Source organism: Diaphorina citri, unplaced genomic scaffold (assembly GCF_000475195.1).
Source record: "Diaphorina citri unplaced genomic scaffold, Diaci psyllid genome assembly version 1.1 scaffold1750, whole genome shotgun sequence".
Classification (NCBI taxonomy): Eukaryota; Metazoa; Arthropoda; class Insecta; order Hemiptera; family Psyllidae; genus Diaphorina; species Diaphorina citri.
In genome coordinates, this window is record NW_007379176.1 from 1 (window position 1) to 27,366 (window position 27,366).

Sequence of the window (27,366 nt, forward strand, 5' to 3'; positions counted from 1 at the left end):
TATTGCACTAAAGTACATAAAAACTTTTGTTATTACGGTTAAAATGCTAAATCAAGAGGAAAAAAGTCAAACACTACAACAGTTAACAACCAAGTAGATATGTAAGTATTACAACCAAGTATGTACTTAGAACAAGTTCTTTTTTTATTTCAAGTTACGAGTAGGTACTTACGCAATAATAATAAGGGAAAAAAAGTCGATCGATATTTTAAAATGAAGAAAAAGTTAACAAAAAGTACTTAAAAGTGGAGCATTTTTATTTCCTCAACTGATGTGATGTGTGGGTGAACGTTAAACTTTTGAACTCTAGATTTGAGCTGAAATTCAAGTGAAATTAAGTAGAGAATTTACTTACTTTAAATAGAGAACTTGTAAAGACTGCTTTTTTTAGACTTTTAGAGAGAGGTTTGGTAGGGGGAACTGTAACAGAGGTCTTATAGCACGGAAATCAAAGAGAGAAAAGAGAACTGGATAGGATAAATCCAGCCGTTCCGAGAACAAATCTCACCTGTTTGATCAGAAGTTCGGCCCGGGCGGAAATAAAACCTCAGACCTAGCGCTTACAAAGCAGATGCGCTACAAAGCTAACGAGGCTCGATAAGAGCGCTCTGACTTTACTAATTACAGGCTTTAGGGGTATTTTCTAGGATTGGATCTACAAAGAGAACATGGGGTTAGTGGTTTACTATTAAATTTAGACTGACTGACAGGATAGAAAGTCAGCCACGCCTGGTGGAAAATTCGACAATGCATAAAGTTCCTCGTAGCAAACTTTTGACCTAGAATATTTCGCACAGGTAAGTACGTACTTAACTACCTAAACCAGGGTTGTCCAACCTTAGGGCGCCCGAGGGCCGCAAGAAACCAAGGTAGATAGTTGGCGGGCCGCAAAAACTCAACTCACGGGGGGGGGGGGGGCCCGGGGCAATGAACTACTAATCTAAAGGTACCTACCTATGGAGTTGAAAAGCTCAAAATCCAAAACGAGGGCTTATAGAAGCTTAGTTATTGACACAAGCACTCACTCGCACATCTGTGCTTGAAGATAAGTACATTTTGAATTCGAAGGTTCATGTGCATTCGGAATTGGAAGGTTCTGTTCAAGAAGAATTGAATAAATTAGCTTCAATTTTTGATTTCCATTGAAAAATATTGAGATGATTTTCCAGAAAATTAATGTAATTCTTTTCGGGAAATTCTGCATTGAAAAAGCCGTTTTACAAAAAAGCCTAAACACAGTTCGGCCTGTAACCCTTCATTCATTGTATACTTGAGCAAAACTTGAAACCAAAGTCCTTGAAAGGCTTGAAACGGAAAATAGCAAATAAGGTGACATTGAAACTCGGCACAGCAGTACTTAATCAACTTATGGTACAGAGTACCAGCCACTCCCAAAGCGATTTAATTAAAATTGGACGGTAGATAAATACCTGCTCTTAGCGTATATAGGTGAGGTGGAAGTGGGAGGTTCCCTGTTCGAGTACCGGCGGAACACTATACTTGATTTTATTTTCCTGCTATAAGGGCCGTGACTAGACTTACAGGCCAGAGTTTAGAGCAATAGAAATGCAGGCCGTATCCAGGATTTTGTCGATGGGGGGAGTTTTCGGAGTGTGGCCTAGAGCCAAGGAGAAGAGAAAGTAAATATGAAGCTCGAAGGGTGTGGGGCTAAATACAGCCTTAAATAGCCACCCGAGTATCCAAGCCCTAGGTCCAGTCCTGACATTTTAACCGAAGGGAGAGTGAAGAAAGGAAATCCAACATAAATGTCAACTAGGTCCGGTCCCGATCAACTAACCACAGGGAAACTAAAGAAAGGAAATCCAACATACTTAAATGTCAACTAGGTCCAGCCCTGATCAACTAACCTACAGGGCGAGTAAGTAAAGAAAGGAAATTCATATCTCCTACATAAATGTCAAGATCAAATGGACAGATACCTTGGTAGACCGAAATGACCTTGCAGTAAATCTCGCGGTGATCAAATGTGAAACCCCGAGTAATTCTATTCTATTCCATTCATTCTATCCTATTCTAATTCTATAATACACCAAATCTCTCTGCCTCACCTTTTTCTCTTTCCTTTATCTTCCTCTCCCTCTATTATCTCTCTCCCATTTCTGTGTCTTTCTTGCTTTTTATTCCCCCCCCCTTCTCTCCCTCTATCCCTCTTTCTTCCACTCCCTCCCTCTCTAGTCGCTCTCTTCCTCTATTCCTTCCCTTTATCTATTTCTCTCCCTCCCCCTCTCTCTTCCCTTTTTTTTCTCTCCTCTACCTCTATCGAAATGGTCCACTTTGTTTTTATCATTTCTCTCTCTCTCCCCCTCCCTCTCGATCTATCCTATTTCTCTTCTCCCTCTCTCTATTTCCTATCTCTCTCATAATAGCACAACAATGGCCTATATCTGACATAACAGCATAGCACACACACACACATGCTTGAGTTCTCACAACCTCTGGGGCTCACACTATATTTCGGACTACTATTGTCTTGGTTCGCAGAGTGGGCTGAGAAACGGTGTGTGAATAAGCCATTGTCTGTGTGATGTTATGCAGAGAGCCCCGTACTATCGTACTAACGTACAACGTAGTGTTTCCGGAACAAGGAATCAGTTCAGATAGTGTGCATAAGATGCCTCTTTCAGGCATGGTCATTATAATTCCTCTCTAACGCTATCTTTCTGATGGGATGGCGTGAATTCCTGTACAATTTCCATTCATTCTATCCTATTCTAATTCTATAATACACCAAATCTCTCTGCCTCACCTTTTTCTCTTTCCTTTATCTTCCTCTCCCTCTATTATCTCTCTCCCATTTCTGTGTCTTTCTTGCTCTTTATTCCCCCCCCCTTCTCTCCCTCTATCCCTCTTTCTTCCACTCCCTCCCTCTCTAGTCGCTCTCTTCCTCTATTCCTTCCCTTTATCTATTTCTCTCCAGTAAAAGAATCAGTGGTGCTCCATCTATTTCCTTGAGGGTGCTGTACTTACTTTTACCATTACTTACTTAACTGTACCAAAGTAAGTGAACTATCTAAATAAATCTTATCCATTACAGACACAATGTTTAGGAATGTCATCATGATTTCCACAACAAGCAAAACAAACAAATGAGATCAGTTATGCAATTGATATCAGAATTGTTAATTAATTAGAGAAAACTAATCCACTTTGTTTTTATCATTTCTCTCTCTCTCCCCCTCCCTCTCGATCTATCCTATTTCTCTTCTCCCTCTCTCTATTTCCTATCTCTCTCATAATAGCACAACAATGGCCTATATCTGACATAACAGCATAGCACACACACACACATGCTTGAGTTCTCACAACCTCTGGGGCTCACACTATATTTCGGACTACTATTGTCTTGGTTCGCAGAGTGGGCTGAGAAACGGTGTGTGAATAAGCCATTGTCTGTGTGATGTTATGCAGAGAGCCCCGTACTATCGTACTAACGTACAACGTAGTGTTTCCGGAACAAGGAATCAGTTCAGATAGTGTGCATAAGATGCCTCTTTCAGGCATGGTCATTATAATTCCTCTCTAACGCTATCTTTCTGATGGGATGGCGTGAATTCCTGTACAATTTGAACCCTTTACAGTTTACTGAGTGCGTACCTAACTACATGGGTGGATAGTTGTCTGGTTACATATAGGTACATAGGAGGAGGATCCTGATGCGGTATAGTGGGAATTTTAAGGGAAATAGGAATTGGATGCATGTGCATTTGTATGGTGTAATGTGTATTTTGCATGGGTGTTTTTGGATAAGCTTTGATTTGGAATAAAATTTGGGAGTACCTACAATAATGTAGTTATCTTTATGGTTGGTGGTCAGCTTCCATGGCGTAGTGGTCACTGCGCTCGCCTTGCACGTGGGAGGCCCGGGTTCGATTCCCGGCGGGGTCATAAAATTTGTATCATATGCAAATGATTGATTCCGTGACTGGCTGTTGCGGGGCCCAGTAAAAGAATCAGTGGTGCTCCATCTATTTCCTTGAGGGTGCTGCACTTACTTTTACCATTACTTACTTAACTGTACCAAAGTAAGTGAACAATCTAAATAAATCTTATCCATTACAGACACAATGTTTAGGAATGTGATCATGATTTCCACAACAAGCAAAACAAACAAATGAGATCAGTTATGCAATTGATATCAGAATTGTTAATTAATTAGAGAAAACTAATTGACAAAAAGTACTTTGCTAGGTAAGTAATGACTATTCTGTCTCAACTACAATGACATAATAAATCAAACCAATAGTTAAACAAGCACCTATAGGCAGATACTCAATTACTAAATGTGATCAGTACCATGACAATGATATCAACACTCATATGAATGAATACCTAGGCAAATTAGTTATCTATCTAGCTAGTTAGCTAAATCCTAGATCCAAGTACTGTACCTGTAGGTACCTACCAACTATGTAGGTGTGTGTTGGCATATATGTAGGTAGCAAATTAGTAGGCAGATACTCAATTACTAAATGTGATCAGTACCATGACAATGATATCAACACTCATATGAATACCTAGGCAAATTAATTATCTATCTAGCTAAATCCTAGATCCAAGTACTGTACCTGTAGGTACCTACCAACTATGTAGGTGTGTGTTGGCATATATGTAGGTAGCAAATTAGTACATAGGTAATTAACTAATAACAGATTTAAGTAGTTCCTGTTATACAGAGCACTCATGTTAAAATATAGGCATGTTTTTTTAACTCAACTCATTCTCATTTCTACAGTCTCATGTTAGCTGTCAAATCTCTTCTAAACATTTTTCATTCATCTGTGCTAGTGGAGGTAATGAACTAATAACAGATTTAGTTCCTGTTATACAGAGCACTCATGTTAAAATATAGGCACTTTATTTTTTTATTTTTTTTAACTCAACTCATTCTCATTTCTACAGTCTCATGTTAGCTGTCAAATCTCTTCTAAACATTTTTCATTCATCTGTGCTAGTGGAAAAGCCCAAAAGTTCAGGCAAACATAAGACTACAGATCTGGGGATTCATGGTTGAAAATACTCTGAAATTATTATCATTATTATTATTATTTCAAACTGGAGCTTTTGGCTACACAACCATACAGGGAATTAGCAGTGGATGGAAATTCCTTGGTCCTTACAGAGATTATTGAATCAAAGGTTCACACATAGCACATAGCCAGCTCTCAATCCAACCTTTGCCAAATTGCTAATGTGAACATCAAAGACAAGTTTACAGTTTCATAAAGGAGCGATTTGGTTAAGGCATAGTTGATTAGTTAACTGAGTAAAAAAACACTGGCAAGTTCAGAGGAAAGTTTACAATTTACATGTTTAGGTATAACTAGAGGCATCAGAAGAAACAAGTTCTTACCTTGGGTGTCAAAGGGTCCTTGATTGACTGCAAATAATAGACCACAACAAACATCCATGATATTGAAAACAACAGCAAATATTTCACGTTACGCCTCATTTTCACAATTTTCAATTATTTACAAGAGAACTAAAATTAAATGATTATTTCTGAAGTTGAAAACACTGCACGCTAAATTTGTTAAAATCCCCGTAGTCGAATTATCGAGATGCAATTTTTAAAAAACACGCACAATCTCTTATCACTCATGATTACAAGACCTGGACAGACTATGACTGACTTAATTATTTACAAGAGAACTAAAATTAAATGATTATTTCTCAAGTTAAAAACACGGCACGGTAAATTTGTTAAAATCCCCGCAGTCGAATTATCGAGATGCAATTTTTAAAAAACACGCACAATCTCTTATCACTCATGATTACAAACATGGACAGACTGATGACTGACTCAGAACTCAGCTCAGAAGCAGAACTGTGAGGATCCAAGACTCAACTGATACTGATAATGATAGATCGGACTGGGACATTGGTAAAAGGATTCAAACATCTTATCACAGGAATTTTTTTCATAACTCAACTCAAAACTCGAGTTGCTCGAGACTCGGGTTAGGTAGGTTTAGGTACCTAAAAAAGAAAATGAAAAGAAAAAGTAAAAAGAGCCAAACTTCCCCTTCAGCTTTTTCCACTCATGTTTACAAACGAGGGGAAGTGGTAGAAGAGGGAGGATTAAAAATATCAAGAATGGAGCGGGAGGACTCAGAAGCTCAGAACTCAGAAGCAGAACTGTGAGGAATTGAGGATCCAAGACTCAACTCAACTGATAATGATAGATCGGACTGGGACATTGGTAAAAGGATTCAACCATCTTATCACAGGAATTTTTTTCATGATAACTCAACTCAACTCAAAACTCGAGTTAGAAAAAAAAAAGAAAATGAAAAAAAAAGAGCCAAATTTCCCCTTCAGCTTTTTCCACTCATGTTTACAAACGAGGGGAAGTGGTAGAAGAGGGAGGATTAAAAATATCAAGAATGGTACAAGAGGGAATATTTAGTAAGAAGAGGGATTTTTTACACCCGAAGGTATTGAAAGGATCAGCGGTTTCCAACTAGCGGCCCGCGGTCCACATTTGACCCGCAAAGCTTTTTGGGTGGCTCTCCTCTTGCTTCATTTCTGCGCTTTTACTGTGGGGTGTACTCCAAAATGTGGAGCATCCACTCCCTCCCCTCAATATAATCCTGGATACGGGCCTGCTCCCCTGTAGTTATGTGGCCCGCATATACTGATGGAAGTTGGAAATCCCGGGGATTAGCTCCATGTTTTCTCAAGCAAGGAAGGAGGGGTGGGCACTTAAAATTTTTGGAGTCCAGCCCACAAGAGGGAATATTTAGTAAGAAGAGGGATTTTTTACACCCGAAGGTATTGAAAGGATCAGCGGTTTCCAACTAGCGGCCCGCGGTCCACATTTGACCCGCAAAGCTTTTTGGGTGGCTCTCCTCTTGCTTCATTTCTGCGCTTTTACTGTGGGGTGTACTCCAAAATGTGGAGCATCCACTCCCTCCCCTCAATATAATCCTGGATACGGGCCTACTCCCCTGTAGTTATGTGGCCCGCATTTATGTACTTATGGAAGTTGGAAATCCCGGGGATTAGCTCCATGTTTTCTCAAGCAAGGAAGGGGGGTGGACACTTGAAATTTTTAGAGTCCAGCCCACGGTAAAGGCTCGTTCCCACTTTTTTTCAAATGTTCTGTAAGCAATGTAATTTAAATGAGTGTTCCCACTAACACACAAGATTTTTTTCTGAATGACAAGTGGGAAGTGTGGGAACGGGCCATAAATAAGGAACAGGAATGCGGGATTTATTCTCATCAGAGTGGGATTGAAATCATTGGAGGGATAAATTTACAGAAAAGGTTTTCGTTCTTGATTTTTTCACATTTCCCCTACAATCACTTTGACCAACTGTTGCAAAAAATAAATTTTATAATTGGTTCACGATTAGCGTCATGGTAGAAAGAATAGATTAGCGTAGGTAGGTACTTTGCAAATTTGTACTTTACAAATTACCGCTTATATTATGGAAGTTGGAAATCCCGGGGATTAGCTCCATGTTTTCTCAAGCAAGGAAGGAGGGGTGGGCACTTAAAATTTTTGGAGTCCAGCCCACAGTAAAGGCCCGCTCCCACTTTTTTCAAATGTTCTGTAGGCAATGTAATTTAAATGAGTGTTCCCACTAACACACAAGATTTTTTTCTGAATAACAATAAGTCGGGCCTTAAAGAAACAAGAAGAGGACAATAGTCATTCAGAATGCGGGATTTATTCTCATTAGAGTGGGATTGAAATCATTGGAGGGATAAATTTACAGAAAAGGTCTTCGTTCTTGATTTTTTCACATTTCCCCTACAATCACTTTGACCAACTGTTGCAAAATAAATTTTATGGTTCAGGATTCACGTAGGTACTTTGCAAATTTGTACCTTACAAATTTTACTTTACAAATTACTACATTTTTCAGTTTTTTCTCTAAATGAAAGGAAAAAAAAACCTTTGGATATTGGTAAAATGATCGAAGACGTATCTCAAATTTCCAAAAATATTGTAGAAGGCATTTTAAGTTGGCAGCTCTCTCAAATTAAGAGGTTGGGTCAATGGAAGGGGAATGACGCCGCTTCTTCACATTTCCCCTCTTATCGTCTAGTTCCGTGTTTTTGTTTTCAGAAGAAATTGAAAACTTGAATTTCTGAAAACTAAAATATTAATTTTACAAGTTAATTTTTGGAGGAAAGGAGTGTTTTTGGATAAAAGCTATGCCAGTGTAGTGTTGAAGGTTTTGTTAAATATATAAATTTGTAAAGAGATCTCGTGTTCCATCACAGAATCCACCACAAACCACAAGGTCTTCAAGGTACGTGTACGTTTTGCGGCATCCAAAGCAATCATGTCAGACGGAATGGTAATATTAATTAACCCTTATTATTTCATTAACAGCATGTAAAATTACACTTCTGTGTGTTTCTTTCTTAGTTTAATTCTCACTTTTCCTCCGGCGACCTTACTAACAAAGGTACAGGCATTCTTACAGACGAGAACATGGATTCCTCTCTGTTCCGAAATTTCAAAATGGATGCTTGTGTCTTGCAGAAGATGCAGGATAAACCTTGCCTCTGTATTTTGTCCTTGACACACCTGAGGGAATAGTTTTCCGTACTTGTGCAGAAGTCACGTCCATGGAATATTGCTACCAAAGGAACTGTCACAAACAAGCAGTGATAAGTATTATTATAGGGTTAGGTTAAATACAAATACAAGCTTTTCTTTTCCATGGATGTGACTTCTGCATAATTACCTAGTTTTCCTCTGATTATGTTTTTTATTTCCCCTTTGGGATTCAAACTGCAAACCGTCCGGTTGTGAATCCTCTGCCCTAGTAACTGCACCAGTGGCACTTATTTTTATTATTATTATTTTTTAATATTGTAAAAATGGTACTTACCCAAGTTCTAATTGTTACATTTATTCTCTTTTACAGATGGAACGTGGTACTCGTGTATATGTAGGAGGTCTCACCGAGACAGTCAAGAAAGAAGACTTGGAACTGGAATTTGAAAAGTTTGGAAAGCTCAACAGTGTATGGGTTGCTTTCAATCCTCCCGGGTTTGCATTTGTCGAGTTCTCAAATCAAATTGATGCTGAGGCTGCCTGTGACAGTATGAATGATCAAGACCTGATGGGCTCCAAGCTACGTGTTGAAATCTCCAGAGGCAGAGGTCGTGGAAGAGGAGGTGGTGGCCGTGGAGGCAGATTTGACAGCAGAGGTGGACGAGGAGGCTACCGTGGAGGTGGTGGGGGCTACGGAGGCGGTGGCTACAGAGATGGTGGTGATAGGTTTGGAGGAGGTGGACGAGGGAGAGGAGATGGAGGATTCAGAGGCAGTCGGGGAGGTGGTGGATACCGAGGAGGCCGAGATGAGTATGGAGGAGGAAGAGGAGGTGGAGGCTACCGAGGTGGAAGAGACAGTCGAGGATTTGATGGAGGAAAGCCAGACTACTATAATGGAGGAGGTGGAGGAAGAGGAGGTGGTGGTAGATTCCGTAGCAGATCTCCCGTTCAAAGAAGGTACAATGTTGATGAGTACTAAATAATTTTTACATAGTGAAGTATTTATCACCCCAAGGGTGAGCAAAGTTGAACAGAGAAATCTCAAGGCAGCTTTAAATTGTGCTGTTCAAGAAATCAACCTTGTATTGTAGGGATTATTCTATTAAAATTGTAGATAAAACAGAGAAATCTCAAGGCAGCTTTAAATTGTGCTGTTCAAGAAATCAACCTTGTATTGTAGGGATTACTCTATTAAAATTGTAGATACCTATTTTCTCTTTTCAATTTTGCTTCCCCTGTTACTTACTACCTAGTCAGTGTACAGTGTACATATGAAATATGTAATATATTTATTATGTTGTTTATTTTGAACACAACAACTTTTTGAACTGAAATAAGACAAGTTATTTTGTCCTCTTTATGTTCAACTTTTTTATTTACACAAATTTCAAGGTGCCAAATTAATAATAGTTTACAAGAACATGTTGATACCATTTTGGTTCTGAACCTTGAATACACATGTCCATTTCAGCTTACTTAAAAAATAAATCTGTGATTTAAAATGATCTCTCTTGGGTGTATTATAATGATATTTATTCCTAATAATTCCCTTCAAATGGCTTATTTTGCATCAACTTTATATTAATTTTGACTTTGGATCTGGAAGTTGATTGATAAGTCCATGTTCAACTATTGTGAAGAAACTTGATTGCAATATTTTGCTTCAAACGTCTTACCTCTACAATCAGTATTAAAAAAGCTATGAAAATCATTTTGATCACTTCAAGAATTGGAAATTTCTTCTGTGGCTAACAGACTAATAAATGCTTATAAAATTAACAAAGTGGTGGTTCTTGATCAAATAAAAAGCTATGCATATCTAGTTGTATATCAAATTACCAACCTGTTACTTTACCTGAAAGCTGAGTTCAGTTGTATCAATGCTAATCAAGACTGATCTATGTTTTCATTTGTTTTAAACCCCTTCACTGCCCATTTTATTGAAAACAGTGGTCACCTAATCATCCAAATTCAATGGAAGCTTTTTGTTCAAAATTGAGAAATTGAAAATGAACTTTTGACACCCATTTTTAAAATGGAGATCTTCTACATCATTATTGTGCAATGTAGGTGTAAAATCATACAAAGTTCTTAGTTGAGATCAAACATGTTTTTCTGAAATGCACTACAAATGAAATTGAAGCTAATATTGAGTTTATATTTCACATTTTGTATTCTGGGATGAAAAACAAAATCATGTCAAGTGTGTCATTCAAAGTCTACTGCAATCGATTTTTCTACATACCAAAAACTAACAACGCTTCCAATGTTTGAACAGCAAATAATTTTGCACTACATTCTGCCCTTGTTGAATTGTACTCTGATATTATGCATCTACATAATATGTATTGAATTCCTAATGAAAACCATGTCCTACGTTATTACAGAACTTCGACGCCCGTCCACCAAACGAATTGAATTCATGAAACTAATGCAATATTTTTCTCCGTTGTGACTCTTAGCTATGAATGCAGACGACGTTATCCATTGTGCATTATATTTCGACCTGTTTACTTATGTGTCTCTGCCCTTGTTGAATTGTACTCTGATATTATGCATCTACATATGTATTGAATTCCTAATGAAAACCATGTCCTACGTTATTACAGAACTTCGACGCCCGTCTACCAAACGAATTGAACTCATGAAACTAATTCAATATTTTTCTCCGTTGTGACTCTTAGCTATGAATGCAGACGACGTTATCCATTGTGCATTATATTTCGACCTGTTTACTTATGTGTCTACGCTATTATAATCTACGAATATATTTCTCTACGTGATTTACAGTCGAGACTATGGTGGTGATTCCTATGGATCAAATTCTTCGTATGGGGGCGGTCGAGGTGGAGGAGGTGGTGGCTATGGGGGTGCTCGCAGCTCCAGTGGGGGTGGTTATGGCGCCAATGGAGGCTATTAGATACCCATCCCTTCCTCTACTCTACACTACTCAATATAACGACGCACGCTATGGTCACTTCACTACCCCAGGTACAAACTTCGATACTATTCTACTCCCCTTGCTTCGCTGTCCTTATCTTCTATCTTAGGGGTGGGGACCAACGTTAACTTCATATTGTGGGAAATAAGTTGTTGATCATTTGGTGACTATTGTGCGTCATTTCCATCAGTTATATCCGCAAGTGAAGGTGCTGATGTGGGACGATTTGTTTCGGTGTGTGCCTACGAGTCGCATCAAGCAACTGATGGGCATCGGGAAATATGTTATCCCCGTGGTAAGTAAATCGTTTGCCAATTATAATGGTCTGTCTGTATAATAATTGCCTATCTGACTGAACAATGACTATTTGATAGTGAAGACATTGACACCTTCCCTGGTACATTATGCATTTGGTATATTGCTACTTTACCTCATGATGAACAATGCTGTGATATGTTTGTTTTTTTTTTATTTTTTAGTTTCATTAACGAAAATTTCTCGTTGCAAAAGTCAGAAAGGCTGTTGATATATTATTTTTGGTTTCGTAGTTCCTAGTTTTTGCTGATGTCCTGATTTTATTTGAATATTTTGTACTCTGTATATCCACCCTAAAAAGACCAAAGTGGGTTATATTGTGTCGTAAATAGGAGTTAATGTAAAAATAACCTAAACTAAACAGCTAAACTATAACTAACTACTGGCGATGTTTCCAGGTTCAACCATTTGAAGACATGGACATTCTCGGATATAACGTGGAGAGCTATACGGAATTCCTAGTAGAGAAAGTTATCTTTAAAATATCCTGTGGAAATGCAAAAGTATTTTTGGGAGTAGATTTTATTACACAAGGAGGGAGACCTAATTGATCAGACATTGTATACGGTTTATAGGGTGCATGCTATATTTTTCATCGCTACATCGGGTGGGGAAGATACGTTGATCTTTTTCATGAATGAGTACAAAACTACGATGCTTCACGCCACTGTAAGACTAAACCCCATTTCTTATCAGTATTTTTCATCGCTACATCGTGTGGGGAAGATACGTTGATCTTTTTTCATGAATGAGTACAAAACTACGATGCTTCACGCCACTGTAAGACTAAACCCCATTTCTTATCATCGAATAATCCAACCATGTTTTGACTTCTCTGTTGCAAATGATTTCAGTACAAAATATAGACAAAAATAACTAGTAAAAACACACTGCGAGCTACGAATTTATGCTACGATGATCTCAATACGTCGCGACGATATCTCCAAATGGCTGCGTTGCATGCTGTATTTTTCATCGCTATATCGTGTGGGGAAGATACGTTGATCTTTTTCATGAATGAGTACAAAACTACGATGCTTCACGCCACTGTAAGACTAAACCCCATTTCTTATCATCGAATAATCCAACCATATTTTGACTTCTCTGTTGCAAATGATTTCAGTAAAAAATATAGACGAAAATAACTAGTAAAAACACACTGCGAGCTACGAATTTATGCTACGATGATCTCAATACGTCGCGACGATATCTCCAAATGGCTGCGTGTATAGACAAAAATAACTAGTAAAAACACACTGCGAGCTACGAATTTACGCTACGATGATCTCAATACGTCGCGACGATATCTCCAAATGGCTGCGTGAATACTGTGCGACGCTGCGTAAATACATTCATCGACTAAATGCTTCGCGACGCTAGACAACTGCTGAAATCCCACACGCCGCCACGCTACGTAGAAATATCTACGCACAAATATCAACGTAAATACTACCTCTTCGCTGCGTAAAGGTTCTAAATTTTCCTTTGTTATGTATTAATATTTCTTCGCTCATTGATAATTTGATTTGAACTCTTGACGATCGCGCGCCACCAGGCTTGTTTCACTATCATAGAATAGAACACAGATGAAATTACTGTCACGGCCTAACTTAAGTTTTCCTTTAACAGTAATAATAGTCTAGCTGATTATTTTCCAAGTTTTTAATTACTTATACTTAAATAATGTAATGGAAAGTATAAAATTAGAAATAATCCTTTTAATGTTGTTGTGAAAGGACCTTTATAAGTTTCAATGGGAATTGACAAATGTTTGAGTGACTTGACAATACCATTTTTTACGAGGTTTCATAGAGAGGGAACTGTAACAGCGGAGGCCTTTTCGTTCTGAAATCAAAGAGAGAACAGGATAGCAGAAAGCCAGGCATTCCGAAAAAGAACCTTATCTGTTTTAAGATAAAGTTTGCCTAGGACAGGAATCGACCCCGCAGTTCAACCGGTGCCAAGTATGTCACTTGTCATTACCATGTCTAGTTCCGTGTTCAAAATATTTCCTCTGTTTCTCTTGGGTTCATTTCTGTCCGTGTTCGCTTGTGCTGTTCATTTTCTCCTGGTCAACTTTTTCTTTGACCCGAGTAGCTTATCCATCGTTCCGTACAGAAACCAGATGGTGACACCGTCCACATTCAAAGGTAAGTCTTTGCTTCCCCAAACTATGAGTACTTTACTCTGTTCACCATTTGTATTTCTATGAGTCTGGCACCACATACTACTAAAAGCCGAATGGTGATGGCAGAATAACAAAAAGATACACGTATATGTCTTATCTGCCATACATTGGGGTGATGGTCTCTAGCCATGTTTAATAAAAAACAGTTAAGAACTGGGACATTATTAAAGAAGTTGGGTAAATGGAGCTTTTGAATAAGCCATAAAGAGGGACCTGATGTGTTTTTAAGGATTGGCGGATTAAATCCCTAAATGATTTTTTAAGCATTACCTATCAACCAAGCCTTAACAGTGAAATGGATATTACGGTTATCCCTAGATGTGGAAAACTATTGGATTTTAGTATTTTACTGATGAGAATTATTACCTTGTGAACAGTTAAGAACTGGGACATTATTAAAGAAGTTGGGTAAATGGAGCTTTTGAATAAGCTATAAAGAGGGACCTGATGTGTTTTTAAGGATTGGCGGGTTAAATCCCTAAATGATTTTTTAAGCATTACCTATCAACCAAGCCTTCTTAACAGTGAAATGGATATTACGGTTATCCCTAGATGTGGAAAACTATTGGATTTTAGTATTTTACTGATGAGAATTATTACCTTGTGATGTTCAGTGCATGTGTGTAAACAGCAGAAATCCAGATAGGTATATGGTAAACGCACTGAATAAAGGACACTTGATTCAACATTTGAACCGTATTGTACGTAAAATATTCTGTATGCTACGTAACCTCTGAGATTTTTCATCGTTGCTGTTTCACTTGAAAGAGTTGGTCCAAATTTGGGCTCATTACCTTATATTAATTTGACTTGAGCGATGCATAAATACCATTTTTTACGAGGTTTCATAGAGAGGGAACTGTAACAGCGGAGGTCTTTTCGTTCTGAAATCAAAGAGAGAACAGGATAGCAGAATCTGAGAGTTTTCATCGTTGCTGTTTCACTTGAAAGAGTTGTCCCAAATTTGGGCTCATTACCTTATATTAATTTAACTTGAACGATGCATAGATACCATTTTTTACGAGGTTTCATAGAGAGGGAACTGTAACAGCGGAGGTCTTTTCGTTCTGAAATCAAAGATAGAACAGGATAGCAGAAAGCCAGGCATTCCGAAAAAGAACCTTATCTGTTTTAAGATAAAGTTTGCCTCGGACAGGAATCGATCCCACAGCCCCGCAGTTCAACCGGTGCCAAGTGATAGGTACCATTTTTTACGAGGTTTCATAGAGAGGGAACTGTAACAGCGGAGGTCTTTTCGTTCTGAAATCAAAGAGAGAACAGGATAGCAGAAAGCCAGCCATTCCGAAAACGAACCTTATCTGTTTTAAGATATAAAGTTTGCCTCGGACAGGAATCGACCCCGCAGCCCCGCAGTTCAACCGGTGCCAAGTATGTCACTTGTCATTACCATGTCTAGTTCCGTGTTCAAAATATTTCCTCTGTTTCTCTTGTTTTCATTTCTATCCGTGTTCGCTTGTGCTATTCATTTTCTCCTGGTCAATTTTTTCTTTGACCCGAGTAGCTTATCCATCGTTCCGTACAGAAACCAGATGGTGACACCGTCCACATTCAAAGGTAAGTCCTTGCTTCCCCAAGCTATGAGTACTTTACTCTGTACACCATTTGCATTTCTATGAGTCTGGCACCACATACTACTAAAAGCCGAATGGTGATGGCATCCACATTCAAAGGTAAGTCCTTGCTCCCCCAAGCTATGAGTACTTTACTCTGTACACCATTTGCATTTCTATGAGTCTGGCACCACATACTACTAAAAGCCGAATGGTGATGGCAGAATAACGAAAAGATACACGTATATGTCTTATCTGCCATACATTGGGGTGATGGTCTCTAGCCATGTTAAATAAAATTGGCTCGTCCTGAACCGCAGGCCACCATTTGGGAAACCCCGGTCACTAAAAAGAAAGTTAGTTGCTGAGTGCACACCCTAAAGCAGGTACTTGGAAACTCTCCGTATTTTTCACAGAGGTTGGAAAGCTTGTTGCCGAATGGAGGGTGAAACCCCGGTCACTAAAAAGAAAGTTAGTTGCTGAGTGCACACCCTAAAGCAGGTACTTGGAAACTCTCCGTATTTTTCACAGAGGTCCTCGTTCATTTAGACCTGAAAGGTGCACCCCCCAGTCTGACGTACCTGAAGGAGATCCTTCCCATCCTGGCCTACACGGGGGCTACCAGCCTCCTCATTGAATGGGAAGACACCCTACCCTATTCCTTAGGGTTCGACAACACCAACCCTTTCAGGGAAACCGAAATATTTATCATCCTAGCGGCTGCGGAGTCCAATGGACTCGCCAGTATTCCTCTCGTACCTCTATACTCGGATATGGACTTCGTACTGAAAGTGAAAGAGTTTGCCAAGATGCGGCAGAATTTCAACGACACCCGGTTTATTTGCCCGAACGCCAGAAGCTCGCTGGACCTTGTGTTCAAGATGATAGGGAGGGTAAGTAATAAGTATACATGTTAAAACTTGACGTCGGATAAAAACCCCCTTAAAAAAGTAAAAAACGCTGTATGGAAATATTCACCCATGTTCTAAATCTGAAGGGTGGCTGGGACAGGCTTTTGTATTTCTGTCGAAATCGTGGTCCAAAAACACCCCTAAAAAAACGCTGTATGGAAATATTCACCCATGTTCTAAATCTGAAGGGTGGCTGGGACAGGCTTTTGTATTTCTGTCGAAATCGTGGTCTAAAAACCCCCTTAAAAAGGTAAAAAACGCTGTATGGAAATATTCACCCATCATGTTCTAAATCTGAAGGGTGGCTGGGACAGGCTTTTGTATTTCTGTCGAAATCGTGGTCCGTGGTCTATACTCTCAGAAAACCCAAGATTAAGCTGTGTTCAAACATAGTCCACCGGCCGTCGTGTCGATCGACGAGGTGAATCTCTATGTTGTCGAGGCAGTGTGGACGGTTCAGGCCGGTCGACTATGTGTGGATACAGCTTCAGACATCAATCGATCGAGGTGCACCTAGCATTTTAAATTTTGAAGCACCCAGCCTAGATATAGATAGCTCGGAAGGTAGCAATAAGTTGTCTCGCCCAACGAGTACTTATATTATGCATTTGGTACATTGCTACTATACCTCATGGTGAACAATGTCTGTGATATGTTTGTTTTTTATTTTTTAGTTACATTAACGAAAATTTCTCGTTGCAAAAGTCAGAAAGGCTGTTGATATATTATTTTTGGTTTCGTAGTTCCTAGTTTTTCGTTTTTGTAAGGTTGACTAAGAGTAGAGAAAGTTATCCTTAAAATATCGTGTGGAAATAAACGCAAAGGTATTTTTGGGAGTAGATTTTATTACACAAGAAGGGAGACCTAATTGATCAGACATTGTATACGGTTTATAGGGGTGCATGCTGTATTTTTCATCGCTATTGTTATCTTTAAATAAAATATCGTGTGGAAATGCAAAGGTATTTTTAGGGGTAGATTTTATTACACAAGAAGGGAGACCTAATTGATCAGACATTGTATACGGTTTATAGGGGTGCATGCTGTATTTTTCATCGCTATATCGTGTGGGGAAGATACGTTGATCTTTTTCATGAATGAGTACAAAACTACGATGCTTCAGGTTATATCCGCAAGTGAAGTTGCTGATGTGGGACGATTTGTTTCGGTGTTTGCCTACGAGTCGCATCAAGCAACTTATGGGCATCGGGAAATATGTTATCCCCATGGTAAGTAAATCGTTTGACAATTATAATGGTCTGTCTGTATAATAATTGCCTATCTGACTGAACAATGACTATTTGATAGTGAAGACATTGACACCTTCCCTGGTAAGAATCAGAACCAGTAGTCCTGATTTTATTGAATATTTTGTACTCTGTATAGTGTATATCCACCCTAAAAAGACCAAAGTGGGTTATATTGTGTCGTAAATAGGAGTTAATATAAAAATAACCTAAACAGCTAAACTATAAAACTATAACTAACTAACAACTGGCGATGTTTCCAGGTTCAACCATTTGAATCTTCTAAGCGCTAGGTCACGGGTTCGATTAACGCCCAGGGCGAATTTTATCCTTAACAGATGAGGTTCGTTCTCGGAACGCCTATCTCACCCCTATTCTGTCCTCCATCTGCCTTAAATTTCGGGACGTGCCGGGACGATAAGATCTCCGTTGTTGCTTTTCCCTGAGCTCAATGAAATTCTTCGTCCCTCTCCTCCCTGATCCAGCTCTCTTCTCCCTCCCCAGGTTTTAGACTTTCACCGAGACACCAAATACTTTCACATCGGGTTCCGAGGTCCGTTCCCTCAGGATGAGTGCCCTAGGGAATGTTGTGGGGGAAAACACTTATATGACGTCATCATAGATCATTTGGTGACTATTGTGCGTCATTTCAATCAGTTATATCCGCAAGTGAAGTTGCTGATGTGGGACGATTTGTTTCGGTGTGTGCCTACGAGTCGCATCAAGCAACTGATGGGCATCGGGAAATATGTTATCCCCGTGGTAAGTAAATCGTTTGACAATTATAATGGTCTGTCTGTATAATAATTGCCTATCTGACTGAACAATGACTATTTGATAGTGAAGACATTGACACCTTCCCTGGTAAGAATCAGAACCAGTAGTCCTGATTTTATTGAATATTTTGTATTCTGTATATCCACCCTAAAAAGACCAAAGTGGGTTATATTGTGTCGTAAATAGGAGGGAGTTAATATAAAAATAACCTAAACAGCTAAACTATAAAACTATAACTAACTAACAACTGGCGATGTTTCCAGGTTCAACCATTTGATCCACCCTAAAAAGACCAAAGTGGGTTAAATTGTGTCGTAAATAGGAGGGAGTTAATATAAAAATAACCTAAACTATAACTAACAACTGGCGATGTTTCCAGGTTCAACCATTTGAAGACATGGACATTCTCGGATATAACGTGGAGAGCTATACGGAATTCCTTATTATGCATTTGGTACATTGCTACTATACCTCATGGTGAAAAATGTCTGTGATATGTTTGTTTTTTAGTTTTTAGTTTCATTAACGAAAATTTCTCGTTGCAAAAGTCAGAAAGGCTGTTGATATATTATTTTTGGTTTCGTAGTTCCTAGTTTTTGCCGAACTTGAATCAGCATTTGGAATTGAACTCGCGCCAAGTCGATTTTGTTGAAGCTTTTCAGCATAAATTTGACCACCCCATTACGACATTCGTTCTGGCTGGTCCTCAAAGGTTTGTATAGATTAGGCGAGCCATTTTATCAAGCGTGCCGGGAGGCGCGCGAATGTCAAAAGTTTGAAACGCCGCGCCGCCCGGCCTATATTAACACAGAATAGAGTTTCATGGTTTCTCGGCATTTTCAACTCAATTTTTCTCCCACTTCTAGTCTAGTTTGGCTGGAGGAATTAGACAGGGAGCATACAAGCCTGAAATTTCTCTTGTTAAAGAAATAGCAACGGTTGAGTGCCAAGGGCATCCACTCGTAATTTTTTTGCAACCCAAATCAAATAACAATCTTCGGATTTGAACTCTTGACGTTCGCGCGCCACCAGGCTCGTTTCACTATCATAGAATAGAACACAGATGAAATTACTGTCACGGCCTAACTCAAGTTTTCCTTTAACAGTAATAATAGTCAAGCTGAATATTTTCCAAGTTTTAATTACTTATACTTAAATAATGTATTCTAAATAGAAAGTATAAAATTAGAAATAATCCTTTTAATGTTGTTGTGAAAGGACCTTTATAAGTTTCAATGGGAATTGACAAATGTTTGAGTGACTTGACATAGTTACTACCGCATTCCTTCTCCCCCTTTTCCCCTCAATTTTTCCTCCTTTACCCATACGTATACATACTATTCTTCGCTCATTGAAAATTTGATTTGAACTCTTGACGATCGCGCGCCACCAGGCTCGTTTCACTATCATAGAGTAGAACACAGATGAAATTACTGTCACGGCCTAACTTAAGTTTTCCTTTAACAATAATAATAGTCAAGCTGAATATTTTCCAAGTTTTAATTACTTATACTTAAATAATGTAATGGAAAGTATAAAATTAGAAATAATCCTTTTAATGTTGTTGTGAAAGGACCTTTATAAGTTTCAATGGGAATTGACAAATGTTTTGAGTGACTTGACATAGTTACTACCGCATTCCTTCTCCCCCTTTTCCCCTCAATTTTTCCTCCTTTACCCATACGTATACATACTATTTATTTTATTTCTAGTTGTGTGTGATTTTTCATCTTTTTACAAATTTTGTCCTCTAATCCTTAATTCCCCTAACCCCAAATTGATGTCTGGATGGATTAGGTTAGTGTTCCCCGACACTAATAATATAACCCCTACCCCTCCTTTACTTTGACAAGAATATGATAGATCAGTTTCTCCTTCCTTTTCCTCCCTGAGCTGAAATGCCTTCTAGGTATAAACTCCTTGTAAGATCTCGTTGGTTTTTGATTTGAGTAAGGAGTTTTTTGACTTGTATCTCATTAAGACTGAGAATTTTTCAGATGGAAAATTTGTCTGAAATTTAGTACATGAAATGACTAAATATAGATAGGTATACCTTTAGGTCACTGGTTAATTTTGCTTCAAAGATTTTATCTTGGGCTTGAATAAGTAAACGTGCTATTTGTGTGACCCTCCATTTTGATCATATACAGATACTATGAAGGGTTTCAATGGTTTAAGTTGTCTTAGAAAATGACTTAGCCAAAAGCACACTAAAAGTAAATATTCTTTTATTCCAGCCCTTGATATATCTCAAATCACTCCTCAAAAATGGTCACTTTTTAAGACTATAAACGTGCTATTTGTGTGACCCTCCATTTTGATCATATACAGATACTATGAAGGGTTTCAATGGGTTAAGTTGTTGTCTTAGAAAATGACTTAGCCAAAAGCACACTAAAAGTAAATATAAATGCCTTCTAGGTATAAACTCCTTGTAAGATCTCGTTGGTTTTTGATTTGAGTAAGGAGTTTTTTGACTTGTATCTCATTAAGACTGAGAATTTTTCAGATAGAAAATTTGCCTGAAATTTAGTACATGGAATGACTAAATATAGATAGGTATACCTTTAGGTCACTGGTTAATTTTGCTTCAAAAATTTTATCTTGGGCTTGAATAAATAAACGTGCTATTTGTGTCACCCTCCATTTTAATCATATACAGATACTATGAAGGGTTTCAATGGGTTAAGTTGTTGTCTTAGAAAATGACTTAGCCAAAAGCACACTAAAAGTAAATATTCTTCTATTCCAGCCCTTGATATACATATCTCAAATCACTCCACAAAAATGGTCATTTTTTAAGACTTTTTATTTATTACTTTTTACTAGATAATTGCTTTTGTGATTTGTTTTTTAAACAAAGAAGAAATATGTAATTTGATGATCAAAGCTCTCTCGATGTAATTTCCGGGACTTTAGTCACTATTTTGCTAGTTTTCTCAAATCACTCCTCAAAAATGGTCATTTTTTAAGACTTTTTATTTATTACTTTTTACTAGATAATTGCTTTTGTGATTTGTTTTTTAAACAAAGAAGAAATATGTAATTTGATGATCAAAGCTCTCTCGATGTAATTTCCGGGACTTTAGTCACTATTTTGCTAGTTTTGACAAGTTCCTTTATAATTCAACTAATGGAATTGAGTGATGAAACATGGAATTAAACTAAATAATAGAAAGTAAAAAAAAAAAAGATTTTCTCTTTTTGTCATAAATGACGTTTAATATGTTGGAAGTTCAGGTCCTAAGCTTGCAAAATAGTGACTATTATATTCCTTGGACTGATTGATTTCCCTCCCTGTAAAACACAAATAAAATGAAATCCTACTGATTGTTCTTAAGTTCCTTTATAATTCAACTAATGGAATTGAGTGATGAAACAACTAATGGAATTAAACTAAATAATAGAAAGTAAAATTTGGACCGATTGCAATACTTTCATTACTAGTATAGCTCGCTATACTGTAGTGATAGAAAGTAAAAAAGAAGATTTTCTCTTTTTGTCATAAATGACGTTTAATATGTTGGAAGTTGCAAAATAGTGACTATTATATTCCTACTAATGGAATTAAACTAAATAATAGAAAGTAAAAATTTGGACCGATTGCAATACTTTCATTACTAGTATAGCTCGCTATACTGTAGTAATAGAAAGTAAAAAAGAAGATTTTCTCTTTTTGTCATAAATGACGTTTAATATGTTGGAAGTTGCAAAATAGTGACTATTATATTCCTTGGACTGATTGATTTCCCTCCCTGTAAAACACAAATAAAATGAAATCCTACTGATTGTTCTTCCTACTGAATTGAGAACTTTTTTTTTCCGTCGTTCCCCGTAGCCGTACGCCGCCGTAGCCAAAACCAAATGTCAGCCCAAAGTCATGACCCTAGTTAGGGCTGATTAAGAGATTAAGAGGCTGACGAAAAACGCCGACCCCGTCTGTACACGGGAAAAGGCGAAGAAAAAGACGGTTTTTTGAAGAAATGTAAAATTTATTTTTTAATTGTTATCTGAAAGAGGGGCCTCTCAATGAAATTTTGCGATTTGTTTGATGAAAAATTCCAAGAATTAAATGAGTGTCTCTCACTTAGGAAGTTGTTTTCATACATGGGGCCCTGTGGGTAAACACAATAGAATATGTTTAGATAGCTAACGTGTTGAATGAAGTTGAAAATTCGAATCGTCTGGGCACAACTAGTTCTGTTTTGTACGGTATAACGGTAACAACAAAGGAAAATACACCTCATGTTAAATTACCAATATAACTATTGGAATTATTGGTAACATTTCAGAGTAAAATATATATTCATTGCATACCTAATCATGTATTGCAAGCAAGTTTACCTATGTAGAGTAATTGTTATTACAAGAACATTAATACCGACGCGGCGATAAATCAGTACTGGAAAATAAATATAGGTCTGTAACTCTGTATATCTATGAAATAAACTGTGGCTTACAATGTAATAAAAATAACGAAGTTATAAAGCTATTATAAATGGATATAATGTCCCTATAAAAAGAAAACAAGAACATAGTCTCATGTACAATATAGCATTGTAAATAACGGGAATAAAATTAGGAAACGTTACCCTTTTCTGGAAAACGATCATCTTTGTTCTACTTCTATGGCTTTGAACCGATATGTTTTGCTTCATCACCTTGGATTTTTTTTTATTTTTGCTATAATCATATGTACGAAAAGGCACAGCATTAAATATGATATGAGTTCATACATAAAGTAAATAACATGTACATAGATAAGTATTTCTCACAAAACATTTTCCTTTTTCGATCCTTTGTGCTTGATAAAATTTGCAATATTGAATTTTCCAAGTTTTTTCTTGGCCGCCATTTTCCCTGAAGTCTGGATCAGCGGAACGTATCGATCAGCACCGGGGAATTCCCACGACTTCAAGTTGGTACCGAACTTGAATCAGCATTTGGAATTGAACTCGCGCCAAGTCGATTTTGTTGAAGCTTTTCAGCATAAATTTGACCACCCCATTACGAAAGGGTGTAGGTATTTTCCTTTCCGATTATAGTAAAAAAAAATATACCTAGCTTGTATTTTTAATTGTTATCTGAAAGAGGGGCCTCTCAATGTAATTTTGCAATTTGTTTGATGAAAAATTCCAAGAATTAAATGAGTGTCTCTCACTTAGGAAGTTGTTTTCATACATGGGGCTGGGGCCCTGTGGGTAAACAGTAAACACAATAGAATATGTTTGGATAGCTAACGTGTTGATGAATGAAGTTGAAAATTCGAATCTTCTTTGCACAACTAGTTCTGTTTTGTACGGTAACAACTAACAACAAAGAAAAATACACCTCATGTTAAATTACCAATATAACTATTGGAATTATTGGTAACATTTCAGAGTAAAATAGATATACTTTTTATTGCATACCTAATCATGTATTGCAAGCAAGTTTACCTATGTAGAGTAATTGTTATTACAAGAACATTAATACCCACGCGACGATAAATCAGTACTGGAAAATAAATATAGGTCTGTATATCTATGAAATAAACTGTGGCTTACAATGTAATAAAAACAACGAAGTTATAAAGCTATTATAAATGGATATAATGTCCCTATAAAAAGAAAACAAGAACATAGTCTCATGTACAATATAGCATTGTAGTTCTTTTTTAGAATTACTGTCTTCTATTTCAGCCAATTCTTTCTTGTCAGAGTAACAATTTTTTATTTCAGCCAATTCTTTATCAAAATTACTTTCTCCTACTTCTGTAAATTCTTTCTTGTCAGAATTACTTTTTTCTACTTCAGCCAGTTCTTTGTTAGAATTACTGTCTTCTATTTCAGCCAATTCTTTCTTAAAATTACTTTCTTCTACTTCTGCAAATTCTTTCTTGTCAGAATTACTTTTTTCTACTTCAGCCAAATCTTTTTTAGAATTACTGTCTTCTATTTCAGCCAATTCTTTCTTGTCAGAATAACAATTTTTTATTTCAGCCAATTCTTTATCAAAATTACTTTCTCCTACTTCTGCAAATTCTTTCTTGTCAGAATTACTTTTTTCTACTTCAGCCAGTTCTTTGTTAGAATTACTGTCTTCTATTTCAGCCAATTCTTTATCAAAATTACTTTCTTCTACTTCTGCAAATTCTTTCTTGTCAGAATTACTGTTTTCTACTTCAGCCAGTTCTTTGTTAGAATTACGGTCTTCTACTCCAGCTGTTTCTTTCTTATTAGATGTACTGTTCTTTACTTTGGTCAATTTTTTGTTAGCAGCACTATTTTGTACTTCGGTCGTTTCTTTCTTGTTAGAAGTTCTGTTTTTTGTTTCAATCAATTTTTTCTTCTTAGCACCACTATTTTCTAGTCCAGTCAATTTTTTCTTATGGGAATTACTATTTTGAAAAAATTTACAGGGAACGCGATATTGTGAGAAAACCTCTTTTTGGCCGCCATATTGGAAAAATCATTACGGTACGGGATTACGGTACATATGGGGCTTACGCCCGTTGTGACTTCCCCGGGAGTGATGTATATAAGATCATGATGCAGTTGCAGACACTGGTAACTTCGGTAAGTAAAAAAAAAGACAACCCTCGATTCCCGCCCGGGCAATGAGGTTTTTGCCATAGGTCCATGATTTTCTGTTGTTCTCGTGTTGACCCAGCACCTAAATGGGAAGTATTGTGTCTTTTATCGCACATCTGATGAGAGGCATACTACGGGATGGGCATGCTACGACACAGACCACATGGGTCTAATGTAGCAGTTGTTTCAATGCTACGAAACAAAAACTTCAGTGCAGCTTGAGGGTCAGTATTTTGTTCATAAAATATGGCCCTTATTGAAACTAACCGTTTCTATTTACAGGATGAGTACCAGCAGTTACAGGATTGGAAGCAGTCACGATACATGCAGTATAATTTGCGACATCGTAACCTACCTGCCCACATTTTGCTACGAAACAAAAACTTCAGTGCAGCTTGAGGGTCAGAATTTTGTTCATAAAATATGGGGCCGTTATTGAAACTAACCGTTTCTTCACAGGATGAGTACCAGCAGTTACAGGATTGGAAGCAGTCACGATACATGCAGTATAATTTGCGACATCGTAACCTACCTGCCCACATTATTAGACATAGTCTGGAAGTTCTATCTTCACTCTCAGAACGTCTCAACCCGATTGTAAGGGAACTTCAAACACAACTGGGACGTAAGTATACCAGTGTAAGCAACTCCCGGAGGTCCTGGGTTCGATTCCCGGTGGGGTCGAAGTTTTTTCACCTCTGTGCTTGGAGTTCGGGGTGCGCTCAGCCTCAAGAGGACAAGTAAGTAGCTACTTTAATCGAGTAGCGACTAGTGGCGGCAATACCAGTGTAAAAAGATTATTGAAATATGGAAATTGATTGGGAACTTCAAACACAACTGGGACGTAAGTATACCAGTGTAAGCAACCTGCGTGGCCGAGTGAGTGTCACACTATGCTCGCCGGAGGTCCTGGGTTCGATTCCCGGCGGGGTCGAAGTTTTTTCACCTCTGTGCTCGGAGTTCGGGGTGCACTCAGCCTCGTGAGGACAAGTAAGTAGCTTAGCTACTTTAATCGAGTAGCGACTAGTGGCGGCAATACCAGTGTAAAAAGATTATTGAAATATGGAAATTGATTACAAAGGAGGCACTTGGTAATGATGTGATATCCACAAATGTTGTGAGAAAGCTCTGCTTTAACACAAATAATTCTGGATTTGCTATGAGTAAACCAGTGTCGGTATTTGAAACAATAGGGATATTCTAGAAGGAAGGTAAGATTTTCTATTATTTCATCGAAGACATTTTGTTGGAAGAGGATTGATGTGGTTTTACACAGGGCTTGGAAATCGATTTTTTCCCAGGGTTGGCATGGTTCTAGGTACAGAGGGATCTCTCCCTCCTTTGAATGATCTCAGAAATACAATGTAAAATGTTGTTATATTCACTTGTAGAGGTTGAATATTTTTATATTCACTTCGAATGATCTCAGAAATACAATGTAAAATGTTTTTATATTCCTTATACAGGTACTCTATACAGTGTGAATGATGTGGACGAGTGGATGGAGCAGAACATACTGGGTCTCCTGTTAGACATCAAAACCATAAAGCAATCCCTGGTCAGAATGAAGAAGTACTGGCATTGGCCAAAACGACAGTTTCCAACCAATGAGGAGCTCATACGAGAAGTTGTCAAAAGAACTCGAGATGGCTGATCAAATAACAATATATAGTGGCTAGCTGATCGCTAAAAATGTGCTAACTATTTATATTTTTACATATATAAAAAAAAATTGCATTAAATTTAGCCAGCCTGAGTGGGGCCTGGAAAAGCCAGCAGTACGATGCTAATGGTTGGTCCAATCCAGGTACATCATACCATACACGACGCTGGTTAACTTCAGAACTTCAAAGGGAACTGACAGATCACAATACTTAAACTTCTTGGAAGAGTAAATCCCAACAACAAATGTGTAAAGACATAAATGCAAAGCTAATTAAAAAAATGTAAAAGAAAAATAATGTATTTGAAAATAAACATTGAGAAGGAACATAATAATTGCAATGAAATTTGGTTTAAGGCACATAAAAAAATTGACAATCTTCAGGAGAATTACCTAACTATAAATAAGGATCAAAAAATATGGTCAAATTGGTGGGTTTTTATTAATTTTAAGGAAATATATTAATTTTAAGTTACCTGACCTAACCATTTTTGTACTATAAGTTACTTGAGAGTATGTAGACTGTGCTTCACATAATACTTATTTTAAAACAAAGATAAAAAAAAAAAAATGGAAAGAAAAACTGAAAATGCAATGTAAACAAAAAATAAAATAAAATACCATCACGGAGGAAACAGAAGAAA

At 37.6% G+C, this 27,366-nt stretch overlaps 3 protein-coding genes and 2 long non-coding RNA genes across 8 annotated transcripts; 4 read left to right on the forward strand and 1 right to left on the reverse strand.

Annotated features, from left to right (window-relative positions):
* The first annotated feature begins 8,058 nt into the window (after positions 1-8,058).
* On the forward strand, positions 8,059-13,383 carry LOC103517111 (RNA-binding protein Rsf1). Of its 4 annotated transcripts, none has more exons than XM_026829322.1 (4): positions 8,059-8,331; positions 8,908-9,494; positions 11,328-11,535; positions 13,020-13,383. In XM_026829322.1, the coding sequence occupies exons 1-3, from the start codon at positions 8,317-8,319 to the stop codon at positions 11,455-11,457; spliced, it is 732 nt and encodes a 243-aa protein (XP_026685123.1). In that variant the 5' UTR covers positions 8,059-8,316; the 3' UTR covers positions 11,458-11,535; positions 13,020-13,383. The 4 variants fall into 4 exon arrangements, with proteins under 4 accessions (XP_026685123.1, XP_026685124.1, XP_008480353.1 ...); XM_026829323.1 differs by lacking the exon at positions 13,020-13,383 and adding an exon at positions 12,917-12,930 and having other exon boundaries at positions 11,328-11,528; XM_008482131.3 differs by lacking the exon at positions 13,020-13,383 and adding an exon at positions 12,648-12,741 and having other exon boundaries at positions 11,328-11,528.
* On the reverse strand, positions 10,013-11,341 carry LOC113470695. Its single transcript, XR_003393660.1, has 2 exons — positions 11,266-11,341; positions 10,013-11,043 (listed from the first exon to the last, which is right to left on the reverse strand). It is a non-coding gene; the product is annotated as an uncharacterized LOC113470695 (long non-coding RNA).
* A 276-nt stretch (positions 13,384-13,659) lies between the features above and the next one.
* On the forward strand, positions 13,660-23,652 carry LOC103517112 (hexosaminidase D-like). Its single transcript, XM_008482133.2, has 6 exons — positions 13,660-13,943; positions 16,084-16,445; positions 18,215-18,472; positions 18,867-18,927; positions 23,333-23,506; positions 23,639-23,652. The coding sequence occupies exons 1-6, from the start codon at positions 13,760-13,762 to the stop codon at positions 23,650-23,652; spliced, it is 1,053 nt and encodes a 350-aa protein (XP_008480355.2). The 5' UTR covers positions 13,660-13,759.
* LOC113470694 lies at positions 19,834-21,384 on the forward strand. The gene is made up of 2 exons (XR_003393659.1): positions 19,834-20,396; positions 20,909-21,384. It is a non-coding gene; the product is annotated as an uncharacterized LOC113470694 (long non-coding RNA).
* A 1,864-nt stretch (positions 23,653-25,516) lies between the features above and the next one.
* LOC113470693 lies at positions 25,517-27,342 on the forward strand. Its single transcript, XM_026829324.1, has 2 exons — positions 25,517-25,684; positions 26,526-27,342. The coding sequence occupies exons 1-2, from the start codon at positions 25,561-25,563 to the stop codon at positions 26,711-26,713; spliced, it is 312 nt and encodes a 103-aa protein (XP_026685125.1). The 5' UTR covers positions 25,517-25,560; the 3' UTR covers positions 26,714-27,342.
* Positions 27,343-27,366: the final 24 nt, after the last annotated feature.

Bases quoted from the DNA above. Each gene is read 5' to 3' on its own strand.
- LOC103517112 (XM_008482133.2), top strand. From the start codon at position 13,760: ATGTCACTTGTCATTACCATGTCTAGTTCCGTGTTCAAAATATTTCCT. The intron at 16,446-18,214 runs GTAAGTAATAAG...CTCCCTCCCCAG, and splicing joins TGTTCAAGATGATAGGGAGG to GTTTTAGACTTTCACCGAGA. The intron at 18,928-23,332 runs TTATTATGCATT...CAAGTTTTTTCT, and splicing joins GGAGAGCTATACGGAATTCC to TGGCCGCCATTTTCCCTGAA.
- LOC103517111 (XM_026829322.1), top strand. The intron at 9,495-11,327 runs GTACAATGTTGA...CGTGATTTACAG, and splicing joins AGATCTCCCGTTCAAAGAAG to TCGAGACTATGGTGGTGATT.
- LOC113470693 (XM_026829324.1), top strand. From the start codon at position 25,561: ATGCAGTATAATTTGCGACATCGTAACCTACCTGCCCACATTATTAGA. The intron at 25,685-26,525 runs GTAAGTATACCA...TTCCTTATACAG, and splicing joins ACTTCAAACACAACTGGGAC to GTACTCTATACAGTGTGAAT.